General features: G+C 40.6%; 1 protein-coding gene across 1 annotated transcript in view; it reads left to right on the plus strand.

Annotated features, from left to right (window-relative positions):
• Positions 1-7,508: 7,508 nt before the first annotated feature.
• EHD4 (EH domain containing 4) overlaps positions 7,509-21,406 on the plus strand; it is an 87,912-nt gene continuing 74,014 nt past the window's right edge. Inside the window, exon 1 of the mRNA XM_003987252.6 lies at positions 7,509-7,863. Coding sequence (XP_003987301.1) covers positions 7,628-7,863 — 236 coding nt within the window. The 5' untranslated portion in view covers positions 7,509-7,627. The remainder of the gene's footprint in view (positions 7,864-21,406) is intronic.

Below are 21,406 nucleotides of genomic sequence, written 5' to 3' on the forward strand. Positions count from 1 at the left end.
AGTCACGCAGGCACCCAAGAATTATTTAATACAACAAAAATCCAGGTAACTAATGTCACTCCCTATAAAACTACCTGAAATAAGATTTAACCTGAAAAAAACCACAATTGGATTCATTTGAAAAGTTGACTGAAATTGGGATTGTTTTAGTCTGAAGAAAGAAAACCAGGGGCACGTGGGTGGCTCAGTCAGTTAAGCATCCGACTCTTGGTTTCAGCTCTGGTCATATCACAGCCCTTGAGATCAAGCCTGGTAGTAGGATTGTCTCTCTCCCTCTCTCTCTGCCCCTCCTCCACCTTCATATCTGCTCTCTCTCTCTCAAAATAAACAAACTTAAAAATATATAAAGGGGCGCCTGGGTGGCTCAGTCGGTTGGGCGTCCGACTTCGGCTCAGGTCATGATCTCAGGTCATGATCTCATTGGGCTCAGTGCTGACAGCTCAGAGCCTGGAGCCTGCTTTGGATTCTGTGTCTCCCCCTCTCTCTGCCCCTCCCCTGCTCATGCTCTGTCTCTATCTTTCAATAATGAATAAACGTTAAAAAAATTAAAAATATATATATTATATATATGCACATATATATATATATATATATATAATAACTAGAAAGAAGATCACAACTTGCAAATGGACGCAAAATGACTATTCTGGGAAGCACCAGTCTCTCTCCCATACCACCGAGGACAGATCAAGAACACAAAAACCAGGGCTGAGCTTTATGAAGACAGAGAAGGAAGAAGAATAAGACATTATGATGTGTCCTCTGGGCCAGGCTCTTTCAGAACTTTTATTGTTTTTAAAGATTAAAGGCAATAATTTTTTCTTCCTTCAAATTTATTGCTGTTTATAAAACAAGAACATGAGGGATGCCTGGGTGGCTCAGTCAGTTAAGTGTCTGACTCTTGACCTCGGCTCAGATCATGATCTCATGGTTCGTGAGTTCTAGCCCCACATCGGGCTCTGCGCTGACAGCATGGAGCCTGCTTGGGATTCTGTCTCCCCTTTTTCTCTGCCCCCCCCTCTTTCTCTCCCTTAAAAATAAATAAACATTTAAAAATAAATAAATAAAACAAGAACATGATTCTTGTGTAAAATCTGAAAATAAAAATGCTGAAGTGTATCAAGAAGAAAACTCAGATCATTTATCATTCCAAAACCCAGAGATCATTATTATTTTGGGGTTCATCCTTCCCAAATTTTCCTTAGATGCCTTAATTTTTTTATAATAGTACAAAATGCTATACAGTCATTTTTTTAATTGTTGGTAAAATATACATAATGTAAAATTTGCCACCTTAACCATTTTTAAGTGCACAGTCCAGTAGTGTTAACTATGACCACATTGTTGTGACCGCCTGAATTTTTTCGTTTCGCAACACTGCAGCTCTATACCAAGGAACAAGTCCCCATTTCCTCCTCCCTCCAGCCCCTGGTAACCACCATTCTACTTTGTTTCTGTGAATTTGCCTATTTTAGATACATCAGATAAGTGGAATCATATACTATTGGTCTTTTTGTAACTAGCTCATTTCACCTAGGATCATGTCCTCAAAGTTCATCTAGATTGTGGCATGTGACAGGATTTCCTTCCTTTTGGGGACTAAATAATGTTTCATTATATAGAGAGCACATTTTGTTTATCCATTCATCCATCAATGGAAACAGGTTGCATCCACCTCCTGGCTATTGTGAATACTGCCTCTGTGAACATGGACGTGCAAGTATCTCTTGGAGATCCTACTTTTAAATTGTTTGGATATATACGGATATATGCCTAGAAGTAGGATTACTGGATCATATAGTTCTATTTTTAATTTTTCAAGGGATCGCCATATCGTTTTCCATAGTAATTGAATGTATTCACTTCTGTAATCTGCCTTGTTTACACTTAAAAATATATTCTGAGTATTTTCCCAGGTTATTAATATTCTTTTTATTTGACACAGCTTTCAGAGACTGCATAGGAATCCATTACCTATCTAATTAATCCTCCATGGGGGAACATCTAATTATAGCTTTTCACTCTTACAAGTGTTATGTTGATAAGCATTCTTTATTTTATTTTTTTTAATTTTTTTTTAACATTTATTTATTTTTGAGACAGACAGAGACAGAGCATGAGCAGGGGAGGGTCAGAGAGAGAGGGAGACACAGAATCTGAAATGGGCTCCAGGCTCTGAGCTGTCAGCACAGAGCCCTACGCAGGGCTCGAATTCACGGACCGTGAGATCATGACCTGAGACGAAGTCGGCTGCTTAACTGACTGAGCCACCCAGGCGCCCCTGATAAGCATTCTTTAGATAAAGCTTTACATTGATTATTGCCTGAGGATAAAATTCCTGAGTCTAGAAGTATGAGCATTTCTAACAACTAATAAAGGTATAATTGATACACAATAAATCATACACATTTAAAGAACACAATTTGATTAATGTGGCCAGGTGTATACAACTGTCAATCATCACCACAATCAAGGTAATGAACAAATGCTTCACCCTCAAAACTTTTCTTATGCCCTTTGTAATTCTTTCCTATGCTCCTCTGCTGCTGGGTCATGTGGTAGGTATACGCTTTACTTTTTAAGAAATCGCCAAACTGGGGTGCCTAGGTGGCTCAGTCAGTTAAGCATCCGACTTTGGCTCAGGTCATGATCTCACACCTTGTGAGTTTGAGCCCTGCGTGGGGCTCTGTGCTGACAGCTCAGAGCCTGGAGCCTGCTCCGGATTCTGTGTCTCCCTCTCTCTCTGCCCCTCCCAGCTTGTGCATGCATGTGTGCTCGCTCTCTCTCGCTCTCTCTCTCAAAAATAAATAAACTTAAAAACAACTTTTTAAAATTGTCGAACTGTTTTCCAAAGGAGTTGTATAATTTTACACTTCGTTATCAGCGTATGACGGCTCTAGTTGCTCCACATTGTCACCAACAATTGATACGATCAGTCTTCTCATTTGGGCATTCTAATAGGGAGGTAGTAGCATCTTGTTGTAGTTTTAATTTGCATTTTCCTAATGACTAGTGATGTTTAACATCTTTTTATGTGCTTATTTGCCCATACATCTTCTTTGGTGAAGTACCTGTTCAAATATTTTTTCCATTAAATTGGATTGTTTTCTTACTGTTGAATTAAGAAGGTCTTTTTATATTCTAGATACAAGCCCTTTACTATAGATGTGACTTGAAAATATATTTTCCTACTCTTTGCCTTGCCTTTTTATTCTGGTAACAGTATCCTTCAAAGGTCAGAAGTATTTAATTTTGATGAAGTCCAGTTTATTAATTTTTTTCTTTTATGGATCGTGCTTTTGGTATCACCAAAGAAACCTTTCCCTGCATAATGTCATAAAGATTTTCTACTATGTTTTCTTCTAGAAGTTTCATAATTTTAAGTTTTACCTTTATGTCTATAGTCATTTGGGGTTAATTTTTATATACAGTGCAAGGCATGGATCAAAGTTTATAGTTTTGCATGGGATATCCAGTTGTTCTAGCATTATGGATTACAAGACTTTCCTTTATCCATTGAATTGATTTTGCGCTTTGTCAAAAATCAAATGACTATATATGTGTGGGTCTATTTATGAACTCTATTTGTTATCATTTTACCAATACCACCTGTCTTAATTTACATAGCTTTGTAAGTCTTGAAATTAAGTAGCGTAAGTCCTCCAACTTTGTTAATTTTTTCAAAGTCATTTTGGCTACTTTAGGTCTTTTGCATTTACATATAAATTTTAGAATCAGCCTGTCGATTCTTACAAAAATAAAAGCCTGCTGGGATTGCACTACATCTATATATTAGTTTGGAGAAAATTGACATTTTAACAATATTGAATCTTCTGATCCATAAGCATGATATATGGTATATATCTCTATTTATTTAGGCCTTTTTTATTTCTCTCAGAAATGCTTTGTGGTTCTTAGTGTATACACCTTGTACAGTTTTTATCTGATTTATCTCTAAGTATTTCATATTTTTGAATCTATTACAAATGACATTGATTTTTTTTATTTCACTGTCCAATTCACTCAGTATACAAAAACATAGCTGATTTTTGTATATGTATCTTCTATCCAGTACCCTTCCTAAACCCACTTATTAGTCCTAGTAGCTTTTTTTTTGTAGGTTCCATAGAATTCTCTACATAAATAGTCATATCTTCTGCAAATAAAGACAATTTTACCTCTTCTTATTTAACCTGGAATACGCTTTGCTTTTCTGGATACTGGTTAGAACCTCTAGTATAACATTAAATCAGAGTGATAAGAGTAGACATCTTTACTTTGTTCCTAATCTTAGAAAACATTCAGTTATTTCACCATTAAGTATGATGTTGCAGAAGACTTGAATGTGCATTTTCAAGATTTTTGATAAGTATGGACTCCAGAAAAGTGCCAGTTTGCACCATATCCAGCAATGTCTGAGATGGTACCTTTTTCTACACTCTTGGCAACATTAGGCATTCTCTTAAAAAAATAAAAGTCTGCCATTCTTTTTCTTTTTTAAGTTTATTTATTTTGAGAGAGAGAGAGAGAGAGTGCAAGCAGGGGAGGGGCAGAGAGACAGAATCCCAAGCAGATTCTGTGCTGTCAGTGTGGAGCCTGACTCAGGGCTCGATCTCACGAATCATGAGACCATGACCTGAGCCAAAATCAAGAGTCTGACACTTAACCAACCGAACCACCCAGGTGCCCCAAAAGTCTACCATTCTTAATGTTACCTATTTTTTTTTTAATTTTTTTTTCAACATTTATTTATTTTTGGGACAGAGAGAGACAGAGCATGAACGGGGGAGGGGCAGAGAGAGAGGGAGACACAGAATCGGAAACAGGCTCCAGGCTCCGAGCCATCAGCCCAGAGCCCGACGCGGGGCTCGAACTCACGGACCGCGAGATCGTGACCTGGCTGAAGTCGGACGCTTAACCGACTGCGCCACCCAGGCGCCCCGTTACCTATTTATTTTTAATTTATGTTTCTTTGATCTTTAATGGAGGTTAGGATTATTTAATGTTTGTTTTGTTAGTTGTCAATGTCCTCTGCTTATTTTATAATGGAGTATTCATTTCTTTCTTAATAATTTTATGGTAGCTTTTTAAAGGTCTAATATCCTTCATTAAATATATTTCTTATATATGTCTGGCAATATTTTTCCCAATTTGTCTTTTGCTTTTTACCTTTGTTTATGAATTTATTTTTTATATATACTATTTTTAATAGAAGTTTTTAGAGCAGTCTTAGAATCATAGCAAAATTGACCATAAAGTACAGAGAGTTTCCATGCACCTCCTGCCTCCTCAGTACATAGCCTCCCACTACCAATATCCCACACCACAGTTCATTATAATCAATGAACCTAGTCTACACTGACACATCATTATCGCCCAAAATCCATAGTTTACTTTAGGGTTCACTTTTGGTGTTATATGTTCAATGGGTTTGGACAAATGTATAATGACATGTGTCCACCTTTACATTATCGTACGGAATTATTTCACTACCCTATAAATCTTCTTGTTCTTCCTATTCACCCTTCCCTCTTTCTGAACGCCTGGCAATCACAGATCTTTTTATTGTCCTCATATTTTTGCCTTTTCCAGAATGTCACATAGTTACAATCATACAGCATGTAGCCTTTTCAGATTGTCTTCTTTTGCTTAGTCATGTGGATTTAAGGTTTCTCCATGTCTTTCCATGGCTTGATAGAGTGTTTCTTGTTAGCACTGAATAATATTCCATCATCTGGTTGTACCATAGTGAAGTATACCTAGTATAGGACATTTTGGTTGCTTCTAACTTTTAGCAATTGTGAATCAAGGGTTATAAACATCCATGTGCCATTTTTGTGCAGACATATGTTTTCAACTTATTTGGATAAATACGAAGGAGTGCAATTTCTGGATCATATGGTAAAGAGTACGTTTATATGGGTTTTTTTTTTTTAATACACTAAAGCTTTTGCTTTTTTGTTGACAAACCTGTCAACCTTTATTTTCATAATTTCTGTATTTGGTTTTGATCTGAAAAGCTTTCCCTTTCAAAATTTTATAAATCTTCACAAATACCTTCTTCTAGTAGTTCTATGGTTTTCCTTTATTTTCACATTTCAATCTTTGTTTTATTTTGACATGAGACAATATCTAAGTTCATTTTCCTTTGGCTTTCTTTTCACTTCCCTAGTTACATACAGCTTCCTCTAAATATTTAATCCACACAGCAACTCCAAAGGAGTTCCCACTTTTACAAACAAGGAAACTGAGGCAGAGAGGTAGCTCGTTGCATTTAAAGCCACATAGCCATTAATATATGTAATCAGGATTCAGACCCAGGTCTTTTGATGCCAAGTCCTGTTCTCTCTTCACCACAGCCCTCGTATTCAAAGTATAGCCCATGGACAAGCAGCATTGGAAGCACCTGGGAGCTTATTAGAAACGCAGTCTGGTGTCTCAACCCACGCCCCACACCCCGGAATCAGCATCTGCGTTTCTATCAAGTTAGAGAAGTACTATTGTGCATCATAGTCCCCCAAATTTAGGGTACGTCAGAATCACCTGGGAGCACTTGTTGAGCTCCATCCCTCCTCAATATTTTAACTCAGTGGGTCTGGGGGTGATGACCTGAAATCTGCATTTTAACAAGTATCCCAGGTTATTCTTATATGCATATTCTTATATGCTCCGTGGGTGACATTTGAGAAATGCTCTAAAACAACTGAGAAATATTCTCAAGCTGTTGCCTAGAACGCCAGAAGTGATGGCTGATTGCTTCTCCCAGTCTCAATGTTGATACGTCCTTTTAATCTGGAAACAGAGACAACTAAGAGGTAACAGTAACTCTTTTACATGTCAACATGTGGTAATTAGGGGGTAATAATGAGGATGATGATTAAATCTTTAATGTTACAGAAAATCAAATAAAGAAAACTAAGGGCAAGAGGCCTTCAATTCATCCAGAACTTAGTGGAGGCAGCGTGAAGTAGGAGAAACATCTACCCAAGCAGATTGGAGTCTTCTTCCCCTTAGTCAAATATTGTCAGTATGTCCTTGAGTCAAGATCTCTTCACTAACAAAATATGTAAATAATAACCTTCCAGAGAGTACAAAGAACCTGTCTGTCAACTTTCCGAACTTTTGTCCCCAGTATCATAAGCCTGGGAAGAGTAAACTTCCTAGGAGACTCAGCAGCCTCCGGAGGCTCATTTTTGCCAGCTCAGATTTGCCCGGAAGCCGACGCCACCTGGCCAGAGGTGGGGCCCCGGCGACCTAAGGGGGCGCTTCCGAGACCAGTCTGAGCCCCGGGGCTGTGGAGACACCATCTCCCCGGCCAGTCCGCCGACCGACTCCGTCATCAATAATTCATTAAGAACCTCCTCTCCATTGGCTGAGACGCGCTGGCAGCGGCCCAATGAGGAAGGACTTGAGAGAGCCTTCTGAATAGTAAACGAGCTGTCGTGACGCAGAGACCAGCGATTGGCTGCGACTGCGCGAGGCGGGGCCAGCTCGGGCGGCGGCGAGAGGGGCCGGAGCAGCTCAGTGCCAGCCGGGGAGGGTCGAGCCCTGAGCGGGGACTGAGCGCGGGGTGTGAGAGGGTGGGCGAGGGGAGCGAACCGGCGACGGGCGGACCGGCTGCCTCAGGATGTTCAGCTGGATGGGGCGGCAGGCTGGCGGGCGCGAGCGCGCGGGCGGCGCGGACGCAGTGCAGACGGTGACTGGGGGCCTGCGCTCGCTCTACCTGCGCAAGGTGCTGCCGCTGGAGGAGGCGTACCGCTTCCACGAGTTCCACTCGCCAGCGCTGGAGGACGCCGACTTCGATAACAAGCCCATGATCCTGCTGGTGGGCCAGTACAGCACGGGCAAGACCACCTTCATCAGGTAACCCGCCCCGCCGGCTCCTCAATGCCGCCGGGACCCCTGCTCCCACCACCTAGGTGCTAGCGGTCCTCAGCACGTGTGCGCGTGTTGTTACCAGCGTCCCGCCGCCCTCGGACATCCTGCAGCGCCCACTTCCCCTGTGCGGAATCCCCTCGCTGCTGTTTCTCTCTCCAGCTCCGGCGTGACCTCAGGTTCCCGCCCCTAGCGCGGTGCCCAGGTGCCCGCAGCCTCGTCCCGGGGCGCGGCCGCCCCAGAAGGGGCTGGCTCTACCCCACGCTGGCAGGAAGGTCCCTGGAACCCCTTCACTGTGTACTCTGAGCCTTCTTTCCTTGCTCTTGTGAAGGCACTCCTCTGGCTGGCTTTATCCTGTCACCGTGGCCTGGGGACCCGGGGAAGGGAGGGAGAAGAGCGAAGCTATAATAAGCATCTTCTTGATGAGCGAGTGAGGCCTAGGGCTAGAAATGGGGACAGAGGTGTGGGGTATCAGAATGGGCTCTTGAGTCATAGCTGGAGAATTAAGCCCCCAGCGCAGGACGAATGAATGAATGGCAACAGTAGAGTGTATTTCCAGTGCCCCTTTCTGTTGAGGTCCTTGCTTGCCATCCCCCAACACATTGTTGGGGCCAGTGGGTAGAGAGGCCGCTTTTATTCAGCTCTTGCACAGCCTCGCCTTTATCCGACCAAAGGAAGTTAGCTGTGTGTAGCAGCCCCAGCTAGCGCCCAGTGGAACCAAGGGGGAGTGTCATATTACTATTCGTTAGTTTCCATTTCTTAGGTGGGTCATTCCTTCCTCCCTTGACAACTGAAAATATTTGTCATGCTCGCTGTCTCTAAAAGCAGTTACTGTGCATGCGCTAGGGTTCAAATCGTATAGCTTCCTCCGAAGCGATTTTTGTTGGGAAATAATTTACATTGAAACAACTTGCCTTTTGAAGAGACTGTGTTACTTCTAAAGCAGAACTAAGATACTTTTAAGACTTACTTTCTTTGGTTAGGAAACTTGTTTTCCTGGGTTAAACCCTGTGTCAGTTAAAACAAAGTGACTAATCATTTAAGGTTTGGGTCTAGGGTTTGGGAAACTGTAACAATCTCATCATTATTGATGTTCAATAGATGTTCAGAAAACTGCATCTATATTTGGATATATGCCATTTCTATTAAATAGCGGCCTCTTTTTCTCCACTCCAGTGACCTAAATAGTTCCTACAAATAGAGTACTTGTCACTACAGGAAATATGCTCAATCCAGACCTACAGATACACTATGAATGAAATGAGCAAAGCAAATATACTCTATGGAAATATCGTTCTAGATAGTAAAGTGAATGTAAAGGAAGACTGAGGGAAATAATTTTTAAGTTGATTTATTTGGTGCTTATTAATAAAGTGAAAATAGTATTCAGTATGTCACCCCAGACACTCAAACCATAGAATTGTTATAGTCACTGGTACCCTGAAATATGGCAAACAATACCTTTAAGGTCTTAGTAATATAACCAGTTTTTAAGTATATGGGAAAATGAAGTATTGTGACTGACAAGAGTGGGAGGTGGGCCTTTTGAAATATACAGGTCAAAGATAAGGAGCTAGCATTGTAATTACAATAATTGCAGACATTAGCAGTGACATATGCACAGCACCCTGGGCAGCTCCTCCTGTCTGTCTCTGCCATGAGGCTTTATTGTGCTGTGTGTGATCAGGGAGCCCTGTTGGTGCTGTACCCGCCTGGATGTGATGTGGCCATCTCTCTGCTCTCATAGCCTCACTCTTCTTTTTCATCATTTGAAGGGAGCTTTGTGGAATAGCTAAGCATAGTTTTAAGAAGGATTTTGAGATTTGACTCCTGGCAACATCATCCAAATGGACCACTTCTCAGGCACTGGAGCCATGTGCGACCTCAGGGTGAAGGAGGAGTCGCCTTACCAAGAAGTCACTTGCTTTGGAGACCTTCCTTTACCTAAGTGACTTTGTCCTTAGGCAGTAGGCATAAACTGGACCTGTGAGGTTAGAAGGAAATCAAGGTGGACAGGAAGCTTGGTGAGGCACCAGAGACCTGAGTTTGGTTTCATAGTGGAGCTAGGAGGAAGAGATTTAACTCCTGGGAGGAAATCCCCAAATGAAAGGGCAGCTCCTCTCTAGAGCCTTCCCTGGCACTGGGAAGCAGAGGGGTTGGCCCAGGGTGCTGACCATCCTGGATCCTGCTTGCATCCATGGCTGTCTTTTCTCTGAAACTGGTCAGTGGCTGGATTGTTTGCTACTAGCCATTGAACACTAGAAGTTCATACTTGGCTGTGGGATGCTCTTATCCACATAGTAAAAGATTCTCATCCACTTGGCTTCCTGTATATCCTGAGAGGTCACTGGTAACACACAGCCTGCCCTGATAGGAAGGAAACTTCTCTCATTCCAAAGCCATTCAGCAAGGCTTTTGGTGTGCATTGCATACCTTTAATAAAACTGTACTCTTCCTTCCTTTTGTCCCATGACTGGGAAGAAGTAAGAGCTCCTCTAAAACGTGGTAAGCCAGAACTTCGTCTGGAGTGAGGAAACTAAATGTGGGCCTTGTTCTAATAAAAACGTCTTCTAGATGGGGTGGATGAAGAGCCTGAGTGCTAAAAACTACACTTATTTTTGGATGTGTATGGAGGGAGAGTTGGTAGACCCTCCTAACATGGGTCACAAAACTGGCCCAGAAGGAGACTTCAGATGTAATGGAGCTATTTGTCAAAGTCTCCTTGGATAGAAGCAGAGCAGCTGATAAACCTATTGTCCTACTGACAATTTTATTTCTCAGAAGACAGAGAATGCTATGAGAGAAACCATGGGTGCTCACTCTGCCTCTAACCAGCAAGAAAGAGTTGGCCAAAAAAGGAGAAGAGACTGGCATGGGGGAAAGTGGCCATGTTGTCTTAGACTACATAACAGCCAAGGAAGGGTGGATATTGGGCTCAGTCAGACTTGCATCCAAAATCTGAGGAAAACAGATTTCACAGGTTCCCCTAGAAAATTCCTGGGCCCAGCGGCTGTGAAGGAAGACATTTCCACTGAGAAGATGTGAGGCTCACTGGAAATCAAGCCATGGTTGCATATTTTGGTTTCAAAGAGCTCCATTTTCTCTCTTCCTCCTATATCCTGTCCCTCCCCGAAAAATTTATTCTAATGAGGAAAAAAGAGGGAAGTCACTCAAGAAACTGTATGTGCTTTAAAAGGGTAGAGCCCAAAGCAATTAGACAAGAGAAAGAAATAGAAGGAATGTAGATTGGAAAGAAGTAAAACCATCTCTTTCCACAGAGGATATGATCATATGTATAAAAAATCTTAAGGATTAAGGAAATCCTAAAAAAAAAAACAAAACTTTTAAAATAAGGAAATTCAGCAAAGTGTTAGGATATAAGATCAATATACAGCACCAGTTATATTTCTATGAACTAGCAATGAACAATCTGAAATTAAGAAAATAATTCCATTTATAATATCTAAAAGAATAAAATATTTAGAAATAAATTTAACAAAAGTAGTGTAAAACTTATGCACTGGAAACTACAAAACTTTGTTGAAAAACATTAAAGAAAACCTAAAACAACAACAACAAAACACAGGAAAGACATCCATGTGCATGGATTGGAAGACTTAATATTTTTAGAAGAGCAGTACTGCTCAAAGTGATCTGTGACTCCATGCATTCCCTACCAAAATCCCAACTGCCTTCTTTACAGAAATTGACAAGCTGATTCTAAGATTCATTTGGAAACATGAGAGATCCAGAATAGACAAGACAGTCTTGAAAGAGAACAAAATTGGAGTTCTCCTACTTTCTCATTTAAAAGCTTGCTACAATAAACAAGACAGTATGATAATAGCATATGGATAGACATAGAATGACCGAATAGAATCAAAAGTCCAGAAATAAACCCGTATGTCTGGTAAATTTTTTTTTCCAAGGGTTCCAAGACAATTCAATGGGAGAAAGAACATTCTTTTCAACAAATGATTGATGGTGGACAATTGGATATCCACTTTGCAAAAGGCATAGAGAGTGATGGCTGATGGGAACAGGGTTTCTTCTTGGGGTGATGAAAATGTTCTGAAATTAGATAGTGGTACTAGGTGCACAACTTTGTGAAGATACTAAAAGCCACAGAATTGTACCCTTTGAAAGGGTAAGCTTTATGGTAGCATATAAATTATATCTCCATTAAAAGGAGCAAACAATTCAGTCTTCCAACAGTTCAGCATCCTGTGATTTCTTTAATTTCCATAATTCTGCAGTTAGTTCCAGTCAGGTAATTTCTGCGTCTGTATACAATAATTTAAAATAAAAATGGTTGCCAGAAAGAAAGCAAGCCCAAAAAAGTGGGAATAAGCTAAAAGAACACATGAACTGGGACGCCAGGGTAGCTCTGTTGGTTAAGTGTCGACCCTTGGTTTTGGCTCAGGTCATAATCTCGTGGTTTGTGGCCCAAGCTGGTCTCTGTGCTGACAGCATGGAACCTGCTTTGGAATCTCTCTCCCTCCCTGCTCCTCACCCCACTCCTCTTGCCAAGATAAAGAAATAAACTTAAAAAAAAAAAAAGAACACGCGAAGGAAAGGAACTGAGAAGTACACATGAAGGAATTGAGAGTACAAATAGCTATCACACAATCCCCACAATATGTTTTTTCCCCTGTATATTCTTGTCAGTGTATAAACATGTTCATTCTTCCTAACACTCAAGTTAGTAAAATCAAAGTATAATAGTTTCCTATAAAATGCTTGATAAAGTAATTGTGTTTTAAAACTTTAAATATCACTTAAATATAGTGTTCCTAGAGGGGAAAGAGGGCATGAGTTGCATATGCAAGTGTGGAAACAAAGTTTATGGACACTTTGAAGCATTAAGAAGCTGGTGGCTGGGAAGGCAAAAATGCCTTGGGCAATAAAAGGCCTTTTTTGGTAGGATTAGAACAAGAAAAAGAATCAGGAAGTGATAGACCCACTTCTTGGGACTCTTGCTATAACTTTCACAGAAAGCAGAACTTGTCAGCTGTTGGTCTTTTTTCTCCTTTTCTCTCAAAAACAAATGATCCAGAGACGGGAAAGGGAGCCCTGTGGTGTTTGAGGGGATTCAAGCCCAGGGGACGAGGAACCCTCCAGGGGCTGCACAGGCACGGCCCAGTAAATACCCAGGTCGGGGAACAACAGATGGCAGGGCCATTTAGGAAGAACGTGTAGTTGTGCTCAAAGAACTGTATTTGGTACTTTTTAAGAAGTTATGAAGAATATGAGGAGTATCAGAAAACTTGAAGCAGACAAATGGCCCCATTTTCAGAAAAAGGGGAGCATAGATTCTATTAAAGAACAAAGCTCTACTTCATCCCTTTGATAAGCTCTAGACTCAGTTATTAAAGCAAAGAGAAGTGAAGGCACTCCCTAGGAGTCAGCCTAGTTTTACCAAGAAAATCCTGTTAAGGAAACACCGTGAGCCCAGTTTAGTGGTTTTACTGTCAGCTAGGCACTGGGGCCCCTGGAAGCGATAGTCTTCTCTGCCAAACACCATGACCTTTGTGGATTTTTCTGAAATGCCGACATATTTGATTTTTACAGAAGAATGGACTATCTATAATATATAAGATCATACGTGTATATCCTAGTGTCCATTTATTCAAATAATATTGGTTTCCAGGAAGGGCCTGGCTATCCCAGAACTTAGTTTCATGGGGAATATGGATAAGAATCCACAAGCTATTGGGGCTCTGAGTGACAAGAGCTATGACACTAGAAGTGCAGGCTGGGATGGGGGCATAGGAAGGACCCTTCATTCAGGTTTGGAGGTTGGAAAAGGCCTCCCTGATGACACAGCCTAAAAGCTGAGCCCTGAGGAATGAGCCAGAATTAGCTGCCCAAACGAGACCAGGAAATGAGGGCAAGAAGTGTCAACGATGAGGCCCAGGTTTCTTGGATAATTGGGTGGGCAGTGGAGCTACTCACTGAGATGTGGACACAGGGAGAGGATGAGTGGGGGCATAATTTGAGTTTACATTTAAACCCATGTTGGAGTGGACACCCAGGTGTAGAGTCCACGAGGGGTTGGACATATGGATCTGGGAGTAAAAGGAAGAGTTACTGTGGAGACACGGGGACAAGGCACCAGAGAGGTGGAGTCACTGCCAGGGAAAGATGGGAATTTGGAGCCACTGTAGGGCTCTTTTCCTTGTGATTAACAGAAGCTCAACTGAAAAAGGCTTAAGTAAAAAGGTACGTTGTCTCATGAAACCGATGAGACCGGGGTGTGCTGGTTTCAGGCCTGGCCTAGGACTCTGAGTGGCGCCATCTGGTCTCTGTCTCTCAGCTCTGCTGCCTTCTTCATGTTGGCTTCCTTCTCATGGCAGTTTGGGGTGGGCATTTGGCCATCTCCAAATCCAGGCTCACGTCCTGCCAGCTCAGCAACCCCAAGGGGAAAAAAAGAACCTTTTTCCCAACGGTTTCTGCAACAGTCTTAGGTTTGAGTCTCATTCATTAGCCCTGGTATCCATCCATGAACCAATTCCTCAAGCCAGGGGAATGAAATACCCATGGCTGCAGTGGGGTGGTCAGCCCCCAAACCATGTGGACTAAGAGGGGGGAAAGGCGGCTCCTCAGGGTGCTGCTACAAAAAAGGAAAGCATTTGCTCAACAGATGAGATGTCAGGCAGCCCTCACAAACGCCACAGAAAGAGGGGGCATGGTCAACAGGGTCAGATGCTTCTGGGAAAAGGGTTGAAATGGATCTAGTGGATTAGCCATCAGGAGCCAGGGTGACCTTGGCAAGAGCCATGCCAGTAAGTGGTGGTGATGGAAGCCAGGTGGCGGTGGGTTGAGGAATGAGTGGGAGGCAAAGTGTCAAATATAGAAAACTCTCAGCAACTGGGTACTGGAGGGGAGGAGCCGTGCCCTGGTCTGGGGCATTCCAGTGAAAGCCTATTATAAGTAGATGGAAGGGGCCTATAGAAAGGGAGTAGCTGGTATTTCAGAAACCTAAGAAGGGGCAGGACTCAGAGCAGGGGAGTGGGGGTGCCAGGACAGGGTGAATGTGGTATCGGTGGCAGTAATCACATCTGGGAGACACTGCAGGTTAACCTCTTGTTCACTTGTTACATCATCTACCTGACAAGTGGCACCCATGCCACAGGATTAGGAGAAATGTAAGGGGAAATGTATTTTGTTTTTGTTTTTGTTTTTGTTTTTTAATTATGAAATTCTCTTCCTTAACTCACATTTAGAAGCTTACTTCTAGAAGACATTCAGTATTTTTCAAAACCTTGGAAAAGTATAACTAGAATGCTACAGTTCCTGGATCTGGCTGCTGGACAGAATCACTGGGAGACCAAAAACAGATTCTAGGGCCTTAATCCAGACCCCCTGAATTGGAATCTCTGTGGGAGAGGGTCAAAAACCTGTTTTTGTTTTGGTTTGCTTTTGGTTTTTATAAACCACCTCTCAGAGTAATTCTTAGGTAGTTTCCTGCAGGAAATATTTGGGAACCACTGAAAGACAAAGGTTCAACTAATGGAATCATGATAGTTGAACCATTTAAGCTTGAGAAGTAGATCAGTCTCAACCCAGAAGAGAGTCTCACTTTGATGGCCCTTCTATGGCAAGTGGTCCAAGCTCCATCTGTTCACATTTTTAACAAATGACCTGGGTGAAGACATGGAAGTCATGCTTACAAAACTGGTAATTATGCAAAAAATGCAATTTAATAAACAGCCCTTTTCGCTTAATATGATATGATAAACTTTTTCTTAAGTAATCTTCAGAAATAGCTTTCATGACTGCACCCTAGTCAATCATACAGCTTGGAACATTGTTTCTAATTTTCTGCTGTTATCTATAATATTGCAGTGGACATTCTTGGCTTGTAAATCTTTGTGTATCTTGTTTTTTTTTTTTTTTCCTGTTAGAAAAAAGCCTATTCTGCTGAGTATGAATTACTACATCAAAAGGTATAAATATTTTTCAGGTTTATATATATTCCTGATTTTATACATACACACACACACACACACACACACACACATATATATATATATATATACACACACACACACACATACATACACACATGCATATATATAACATATAAATAATACATGTTTTACACTAAAACCTTGGTTTACGAGCATAACTCCTTCCAGAAACATGCTCGTAATCCAAAGCACTTATAAAGCAAAGCGAATTTCAAGAACCATTGGTTCAGTTGTGATCATGTGATATTCGGCATCACATACTACTTGTGTTGCAAGACATAGCTCGTTTATCAAGTTAAAATTATTAGAAATCTTTGCTCATCTTGCAGAACACTCGCAGAACAAGTTACTTGCCATCCAAGGTTGCACATGAAATAGAACATTGCATGCTTTATTCTATGTCTATATACATATGTTCCTTTTTCAGAAAAGTTATTCCAGATTAGACTCCCACCACAGAGTCTAATATGAAGATTATTATTTCACCAAACTGTCAGTAAAACTATGCATTATTATTAAAAACAAATAAACGTGATAGGAAAAAAATTTTCTTAATTTGCCTTTTTTTTTTTTTTTTTTTTTTTACTGTGAAGTTGAACTTCTAAAATGTGTAGCCATCATCTCTATTTCTTTGACAGTTATTTGTGAACTTTGTCCAATTTTCCTTTGGAGTGCTAGACTTTATCTTTTTTTAATTTTTTTTAATGTTTATTTATTTTGGAGAGAGAGAGAGAGAAGGGGCAGAGAGAGAGGGAGGTGCAGAATCCGAAGCAGGCTCCAAGCTCTGAGCTGTCCACACAGAGCCTGATGCCAGGTTCAAACTCACAAACCACAAGATCATGACCTGAGCCAAAGTTGGACACCCAACCAACTGAGCCACCCAGGCGCCCCAACTACACTTTATCTTGTAGATATTTAAATGTTTCGCTCAATAATGGTTCTTAGTCTTTTGTCATAATTAGTTTTTCCAGTTTGAGCTTTGCCTTTTTAATTTTTTTTTTCAACGTTTATTTATTTTTTGGGACAGAGAGAGACAGAGCATGAACGGGGGAGGGGCAGAGAGAGAGGGAGACACAGAATCGGAAACAGGCTCCAGGCTCTGAGCCATCAGCCCAGAGCCCGACGCGGGGCTCGAACTCACGGAGCGCGAGATCGTGACCTGGCTGAAGTCGGACGCTTAACCGACTGCGCCACCCAGGCGCCCCTGCCTTTTTAATTTTTTATGATCATTTTTGACATGGAGATATATTTAATATTTGTGGTCAACTCAAACACTTTTTTCCTCTTTGATGATGTCTTTGATGTCCCTGGAAAATCCTTAAATATTACAGAATCCTTAAATTTAAAAAAATCTTTCCAATAGTTAACTCTTTAATCCACTTGGAAACACAATGAGTTATATTGGGATCTCTTGGAACCTTTCTCTCCCGTTGTGTTGTTCTGTTGGTAGATTCTTATGCCCAGACCATACTGTCTTAAGAATTGTCATTTTAAAACATTCTTTAATTAAATGGTAACACAGACCCTTCTGATCTCATTTCTCTCTATTTTCTAAATACTGTCAATCATCATTTCCTGTTATTCTTTCAGAAGAACTTTAAAACTACTTTATTAGATTCTTCCCAGAAAATCCCATTGGGATCCATTTGTATTGGAACTGCATTTATCTTGGTATTTGCTCTTCCCAAGCAGGAACTCAGCATGGCTTTTACTCAGACCTTTTATACCTCTCAGAAAGGTGTTTGATTTACTCATATAGGTTCTGTATACTCTTATTAATGCCGTTCTTAGGTGTTTGATATTCCTTCACTCTTAATGAATCAGATTTTTTTCCTTTATATTTTCTAGATGGGTACTGCAAGTATGCAAGATAGCTACTGATTTTTACACATTTTTGTTTTGTATCTGTTCATTTGATTGAAGTTATTCTGACATTTTCAGTAGATTCTCTTGGGTTTTCTAGATAGACAGCTGTATCGATTATATTCATGATTACTTTTTTTCCTCATCTGTTTCATCTTTTATTGTACTAGGAAGCCACATCCATATCAAGCTTCTAATTGTGATGATAGTGCTTTTGTTATTTCACCCTAAGATATGATGTTAGTTATTGGTTTAATATTTTATAAATTAATCACATTAAGAAATTATCTTTCTATTACTAATTTGAAAAGAATTTCACTTGAAAAGAAAAAACTAGAACAGATGTTGAGCTTTTTTCTTTTACCTTTAACCCTGTGTTCTATGAAAGGCAATTATGGGAGATTGTTAATAGGTGTTCAAAAAGGGTTCTATGGTTAAGTAACTTCGGGAAGTGCTGTGTTCTATAGCCTCCTCATGTAGTTTTCCAGTGCTCCCAGATCAACCTAAACAAAGTCTGTCATCACATTCATAAATTACAACACCGAACATAGAAGACACTTAACAGATCTTCATGTGTGAGCAAATGAATGACTGGAAAAATTAACAGGACTATAAAAAATGGAGAAGCATGTTGCCTTTTATTCCAGTGAACCTCCACTCCCTTTCATCTCCTTCCCTTTCTTTCCTTCTCTTTCTCCTGCCCTCCTTCCAGAATGGCATGGAAGGCAGACCTGAGTAGCTCCGGGTACAGGCACATGTTAGACAGCAGTGTGCCTTAAGCACATCTCAGCCCTGCGTGGTTTAAATAGCATTCATAGCTGGAAAAATAGAACTGTGAAACAGCTTTATCCAGCAAATTCCAGTTTCTTGATCCCACAGGCTAATGTAGATTCCTTTGTAGGCACAGCAGTTTCAAAGATGATGTCATCTGAACAAGCAGCCCTGGCCGTAAGATGTCCATGATTTAACTAAGGGAAAAACAAAAATGAAAATAAAAGTTAGGTTTTACACTTAAGGAAGACATAGAGTTTAAAACATAGAGTTAGTTTTTCAGTAACTCAAAAAGATTAAAATTTTGAACGACGTGAGATGTTTGTGATATTTATCTCAGCATGATTTATAATAGCAAGAAATGGGAAGCTATATCAATGCCCAAGAGTAAGAATACAGGAAATTCATCTGAGAATAGTATGCAGCCATTAAAAAATTGTTTTCAAGTAATTTCTTTTTTTAAAAAAAATTTTTTTTAACGTTTATTTATTATTGAGAGACACAGAGAAACAGAACATGAGCATGGGAGGGGCCGAGAGACAGGGAGACACAGACTCTGAAGCAGGCTCCAGGCTCTGAGCTGTCAGCACAGAGCTCGACACAGGGCTCAAACCCACAAACCACGAGATCATGACCTGAGGCGAAGTCAGACGCTTAGCCAACTGAGCCACCCAGGTACCCCTGTTTTCAAGTAATTTCTGATGGCACAAGGCAAAACTAATGGTGAAAAATCTAGATGCAAAAGTATTTAAACATTTTGATCCCAATTTTATAAACAAAAATTACATTCACAGAAAAATAACTTAATGGAAATATATCAAAGTGTTAGAAGTAGTCATCATCTTGTGCTAATGCGGTCTCATGCAAGCTGCTTACCTTGTCCTAAGCAGGGCTAAAACACCTGCTCCCACCACAGTGAGGCTGAAGAGATAAAACACGTGTGAAATGCCTTATAAACAAACTGTACAGTGTGGTTTCATAATAATCTGTTGTTTGGTGGCGTCCAGAAGTGGTGGTGGTGGTGGTAACTTACTAGGAAACCATTATATATTCTTGACCATTTTATAAGACTTTTGCGATAACACGTTTGATTCTTCTCTCTCTTCCATTTCTTGGTATTGAGCATGAAGATAAACAAAGGAAACTGCTTTAGAAACATCATTTCTAGATTCAACACAAATCAAACTTGAAGGACTAACCCTTTCTTTTCGGTTACTCTCCTAGTGAAATGGTAGATGGAGTACTATCAATAAAGAACACATTACGTAAAGCTTTACTCTAAACTGAAATGTATTTAAACTCACAGGCTTGGATTTTAAAATAAGAAAATACAACTGCTTCTCCACTGAACTGAAAAGCTGTGCTTTATATATTTCTTTCACATCTATTTGGCTGAAAGCCTTAATAACTAATACTCAAAAAAAAAGAAAAAAATTACTGTTGCAGTTAGTTGAATGCTCTTTTTAAAAATGTCCCAGTCCAGGGGCGCCTGGGTGGCACAGTCGGTTAAGCGTCCGACTTCAGCCAGGTCACGATCTCGCGCTCCGTGAGTTCGAGCCCCGCGTCGGGCTCTGGGCTGATGGCTCAGAGCCTGGAGCCTGTTTCCGATTCTGTGTCTCCCTCTCTCTCTGCCCCTCCCCCGTTCATGCTCTGTCTCTCTCTGTCCCAAAAATAAATAAACGTTGAAAAAAAAAATTAAAAAAAAAATGTCCCAGTCCAAGGCACCTGGGTGACTCAGTCAGTTGGACATCCGACTTTGGCTCAAGTCATGATCTCACACTTCCTGGGTTTGAAGCCTTTGCACTGACAGCACAGAGCCTGCTTCGGATTCTCTGTCTCCCTCTCTCTGCCCCTCCCCTGCTCGCAATTTCTCTCTCTCTCAAAAATAAACAAAAATTAAAAAAAAAAAAAAAGTCCCAGTCCTTATCAATGAACTGAACTCTTAAACTATCTACAGATGCTAATGTATGCACAAACATTCCTAAAAATCTCATCATGACACAAGCCATTTCTCTAGATTTTGGTTTGAGAATTTAAAAATAATGCTCATTAAACACCCCAAATAGATGTGGCATATTACTTTTTAGAATGCTTACTTGGTTACTGAATACTTACTAAAAAGTCTTAGACTTGTATATCTGCTATGATTCACAGAGCCCATTCCTGTAACCTGTTGCAGGCTCACTCAGCCTCTCAAGCTCTGATTTAGCGCAGGTAGTGCTTTTGCAGGACTAGTAAGAAATCCAAGTTCTACAAAGCCACTTAACCTACGCAAGCCTTAATTTTTTCCTTGTAAAAATGGAGATAAAAGTAGAACCTACCCCATAAAGTGCTTAGGATACAATAGTCTTTTCAGATAAAGACTTCACATAACAAGTCCTCGAAAGTTAGGTATACAGTAGTCCCCCCCCAACCCCTTATCCACTCTTTCACTTTCTGTGGTTTCACTTAACCGCAGTCCAGAAACAGATGCTCCTCCTTTTGACGTATGTACTAATGCTGTGTCACAATGCTTGCGTTCGGTCACCTCACCTCCTCTCACATGGGCATTTTATCGTCTCATGTCATCACAAGAAGGGTGAGAATAGTACAGTAAGATATTTTGAGGGAAAGAGAAAGACCACATTCACATAATTTTATTACAGTTTAATGTTATAACTGATCTCTTTTATCATTTGGTATTTTTGTTAATCTCTTACTGTTCCTAATTTATAAATTAAACTTTATCATAGGTGTGTGTAACAGGAAAAAACATTGTGCATATAGGGTTCAGACATGCACTGAAGGGCTTGGAATGTATTCCTTCTGTAAGGGGAGACTACTGTCTTACTAAAATAATTAATGCCTTTTCTATTATCTTAAGGATAAGTCAGAACCTAGACAGAATGCCTGGATGAATACCCAGGGGAGACAAAATTGGCAGC

Source organism: Felis catus, chromosome B3 (genome assembly GCF_018350175.1).
Source record: "Felis catus isolate Fca126 chromosome B3, F.catus_Fca126_mat1.0, whole genome shotgun sequence".
NCBI classification, from domain to species: domain Eukaryota; kingdom Metazoa; phylum Chordata; class Mammalia; order Carnivora; family Felidae; genus Felis; species Felis catus.